Below are 4,380 nucleotides of genomic sequence, written 5' to 3' on the forward strand. Positions count from 1 at the left end.
GCTAAAAGCTAATAGAGAATTCATAAAGTGGATGGTGAAAGAGGCATGGATGGATCAATTGCTTTGTGAATTTGAGAGGTCACTCTCTCAGGTCTTGGTTGCTAGTCAACAAGCTAGCTTTGTGCTTCCTCACAATACTACGTTGAGAGAGTATTTTGGGGAAATACAAGCAATGAACAGACATAAACTTTATCAAGATCTAAGGGATTCAATTACTGTTGCTACAACTGCAACAGGACAAATGGAGATGACGAGGGCATCTTGATGATTAGTGTTTAGGTAAGCAATACATGTTTTTTCCTTTTCAATTAAAAATCCATCCTTAAGTATTTCGCTTTTGTACTAAGACTCTTATTATATGTAGATTCTTGCAATCCTTAAAAGTTGTTGGTAAGATTGAAAAATTGTTGCCCATATGTCGAGTATGGACAAAAATTCAGGACATAAAATTCTCTATGTACTCTCCAAACATGATAGAAAAAGAAGGGAAGCAAGTGCTCTCTGAGTGGGAGAGAAAGAACTGCCCGTGGTGGCCCGATATGAAAAAAGGATGTTGCATCGAGGAGGAGGTAGAGCTGTACACACAGCATAAAAAGGGAGAGATGGGTTCATCAAGCTCAAATTTAGTCCACGAGGATGATGCAGTCATTGAGGTTCAAAAAACACTTGAGAAGATGACTAAAAAGGACAAGGATTCAAGTATGGAACTAAAGAAGGGTGGTAGCCACCAAAAGATCCTGGTACTAATAATGGTAAGTTCTCTTGATCTTTTTTCAAGCTGTTATTCCCTTAGGTGTGTTATCTGACCAAGTACTTATCGGATAGGTGTGCCTCTTTGAGAACATTCCAATACCGCATATGTGGTGTGGATACAGATGTGCAGGTACTGCAATCTACACCCATTTTGAAAGGATGTAAATGGAAAGATAGGTCTATCTGCTTTTTGTACATTCCATTGACCTCTCTAACTTTAAATCGGAGTGGTACATGTGATGCTTCACATTGCACGGTTTGGTGAGTTTGGGAAGCAATTGTCTGTCTCAAACCTCACACAAGCCTATATAGACATGAAGGAATACTTTGTGGGTCTTGGAGGTTAAAGAAAAACAAGAAACGGTAAGAGTGTTGCTTGGGCTACAAATTTTGTCATTTTTGATCTGCCTACACAGCTAGAAGCTCTTGGAGTAGAGGATTCCACATCTCCATCTTGGAATTTATTAGCAGAGGACCATGTATGCTACTCCTTGCTAGTAGCGGCCACAATTCTGGCTGGATCGTAGTTATGTGTGCTCCTCATGTTCTTCATTTGGCTGAGCGTTATGCTAGGATCAATAGATTGGAGTTTGCATATCGAATGTACATGCAATGCTTGGATGCATATTGCATAATCAAAGTTGGTGGTATTGATCATAAGGTGAGACAATTGTCTTACAATGACTTGTTGAAAGAATTTATGCTCTTGTATAATGAAATGGCTTGTACTAAGCATAAGTTTTATTCTTTTCTTGTCTTTAGGTGGATGTTGTGGTTTTATGCCTTCTTCATCGGGCTAGTATGTCTTGTGTTTGTAATCTTGGAAATGCTTCTATGGTTGGTACCAAATTGGGCATTGCTTTTGGAAGTAGTTTGTTTCATCATTATTTACCAACAAGTGAGCATACTATAAAGCATGGAGAGAGTATTCCATGGAGAGGTGCATTGGAGAAGGCTCCATGCATGATGTTGTACTTCTTGGAGTTGTTGTGTCCAATTTCTAGACATGTGGTGGACTTAGGTGCTGGGACTGATTCTATGCAAAAAGCATGCGTGCATTCTGGGAGAGCATGCATATCTATTGAGAATGATCCTGACATTTGCAATTCTATATTGCAACCATTTTTGGATGGACAGAAAGGAAAGGGAAATGTGTTAAGCAACTATGGGACTCTAAATGATTCCAAAGATGTGGAAATGGTTGTTAATCTTCCAGATGACTAGTAAGTATGCTACTCTCTTGTTTTATCTTTTTAAACCTATTTGTTGGAGAATATTATTATCAATGAGGCATTGATATTGATTGATCTATTTTATTTTGCCTTCTTATGCAGGTGCTATGGCTGAGATGATGTGTAATGACATTGCACTCAATGCCCCCATCAGAGAGAGGAGGCATCATTGCAATATCTATGTGGATGACATCAGTAAAGAAGATTGAGTCTAGTGATTTGACAGGAGTTTTTCCCTTCAAGCAATTCATTTTGCTTGTGATGCCCTAGTACTGAACATGCATAACTTTTGTGGTGTCTTGCACCTATTTCATTTGCTAGAGATGTAGTACTCATATTAAAGAACTATTTAGTACATCATGTGAGTACCCATGAATATTAATCTCAATATCACATATTCAAGCATGTTGGTTTTATAAAACTTTTTCTATTTGCTAGAGATGTGACAATCATGTAATATCTTAGTTAAGGTTTGCATGTCAAAACTATGAGTTGTGTACAAATGATCATCATGGTGAATTGAATCTTAAAGTATCTCCTTGATGTAACTAATAAATGTTTCGGCATAGATGCATGCAAATTCGCACCCTAAATCCTTCACCATGTGACTTGCAATCATTTCATCCGAAAAATCACTATCATGATAGTATGAATGATGGATGATGTAGGTGGAGGGTGTTGAAATGAAGTAGACATGAAAAGTAGTTTTGTGAATAAAGGGATCTTATAAGCCCATACTATTGGAAAGAAATGTAATTAAATGTATATAGCATCTTTGTGGAGTAGTTTTATGACTAAAGGGTGTGTGATGTTAGCGGCATCTTTGTGGGGTAGAAATGTATATAGTATCTTCTTGGGGTAGTTTTATGATAAATGGTGTGTGATGTTATGATAAAATTGTCTACGAAATCACAATATAGGCCATGCTCAGAAAAATGTGCTTAGACCAAGACGCGCAGAGAAAAGACGTACTCTGATTTAAGAGAGAGAGAGAGAGAGAGAGAGAGAGAGAAGAGTCCCACTTAATTTTTTTGTAAGACCATTTCAAAAAAATAAAATAACAAATTTATACATAAATGTATTAAAAAAGAGTTTGAATAGGTATGCCAAACTTTGTAAAATTAAAATTCAAATAATTAATTGGAGCATGCCTCATAGGGATTTGATAGAGAAGGGGAAGAAGGCTTGTCTTGTAGATTTTAAAAAACTTTTAAAATGATGCATAGTTGCAATGCATTGAAAATATGTCATTTTTCAAAATAGCCTAGACTATGAGTAGAAAAGAAGGACCTTGCATGATAAATTGCAATTTATCATTTTTGGCCCCAACTTTTGACTTCTTCTTTTGGTTGCAGGTGATCAATAATTTTATTAAATTATGTTATCTAGTATATCTGCAGAATGTGCCTGCCTGCTATACAGCTATCTTAGTAAGAGCTACTTCCTAGTGGTAGTAATCACTATCCCTCTTACCTCCGCCTCCACACTCGCTTCACCATCAAGGGACACGGATGAGAGAGATTGGAAATGGATTTGAGAGAGAGAGAGAGAGAGAGAGAGAGAGAGAGGGAGGTAGGTAGGTTAAGATCAATATGTAAAGATTTGCAGTTAAGCTTTTCGTTGTAGTAGCACATAAGTCAATAAAAGAGTTCCACTTAAACCTTTCCTTGTTGCATCCATTGGCCAATGTAAGGCCCAATGCCCAAAATGTAGGAGCCATAAGTCAATGTAAGGCCCAATTTCGGAAAAAAATAAAATAAATAAATAAAAAAATATATATAAATACATTTAAAAAAGTGAACTTTGAATGGGCACTCCAAACTTTACAAACATAAAACTCAAGTCATTAGTTGGAGCATGCCTCGTAGGAAATCCAATAGATACTTTTGATTAAAGATCTTTGATTTTTTAAATATCTCCCCCGCCCCCCCTCCTCTCTCAAATTTTCATATGATCTTGGAATGCATTAAAGGTATGTACTAGTCTCCTAAAATAGCATAGACTATGAGAAAAAAAGAGGGACCTTCCTTCTTAAATTAGGATGGTTCAAGATCTAATATGTTTTGCCTTAAATTGTGATGCATGTGATCAATAATTTTATTAAATTGTGTTATCACGTATGCATTTTCAATGGGAGGTTTCACTTTCATTGCCTCATGCTCCTACTTTCTGTGTAAGCATCTCCATAGCCATAGCCATAAGGAAAAAAATAGCCGAGCTTAGCAACAATCACCATGGCCAACATTACATGAGTATCCCCTATCCTCTTAAAGAGCATGCATTAAATGAATGGAAGCGTCCATGTTGGGCCAAGTTTTGTATAAAGGTTCTCTCTTCCAGGCTCCACTACTGGGCTGGGCTGGCCTGTGCTCAATCTTAGTCAACCACGAGCAGC

At 37.1% G+C, this 4,380-nt stretch overlaps 1 protein-coding gene across 1 annotated transcript; it reads left to right on the top strand.

The window, feature by feature from the left end:
* The first annotated feature begins 455 nt into the window (after positions 1 to 455).
* On the top strand, positions 456 to 2,194 carry LOC147888700 (uncharacterized). The gene is made up of 4 exons (XM_087392179.1): positions 456 to 752; positions 876 to 1,414; positions 1,516 to 1,976; positions 2,068 to 2,194. Exons 2-4 carry the CDS (start codon positions 1,235 to 1,237, stop codon positions 2,192 to 2,194), a joined length of 768 nt encoding a protein of 255 aa, XP_087248305.1. The 5' UTR covers positions 456 to 752; positions 876 to 1,234.
* Positions 2,195 to 4,380: the final 2,186 nt, after the last annotated feature.

This window comes from Dipteris shenzhenensis, chromosome 21 (genome assembly GCF_047967505.1).
Source record: "Dipteris shenzhenensis isolate YYH24624 ecotype China chromosome 21, Dip_SZ_1.0, whole genome shotgun sequence".
In the NCBI taxonomy this organism is placed as follows: Eukaryota; Viridiplantae; Streptophyta; class Polypodiopsida; order Gleicheniales; family Dipteridaceae; genus Dipteris; species Dipteris shenzhenensis.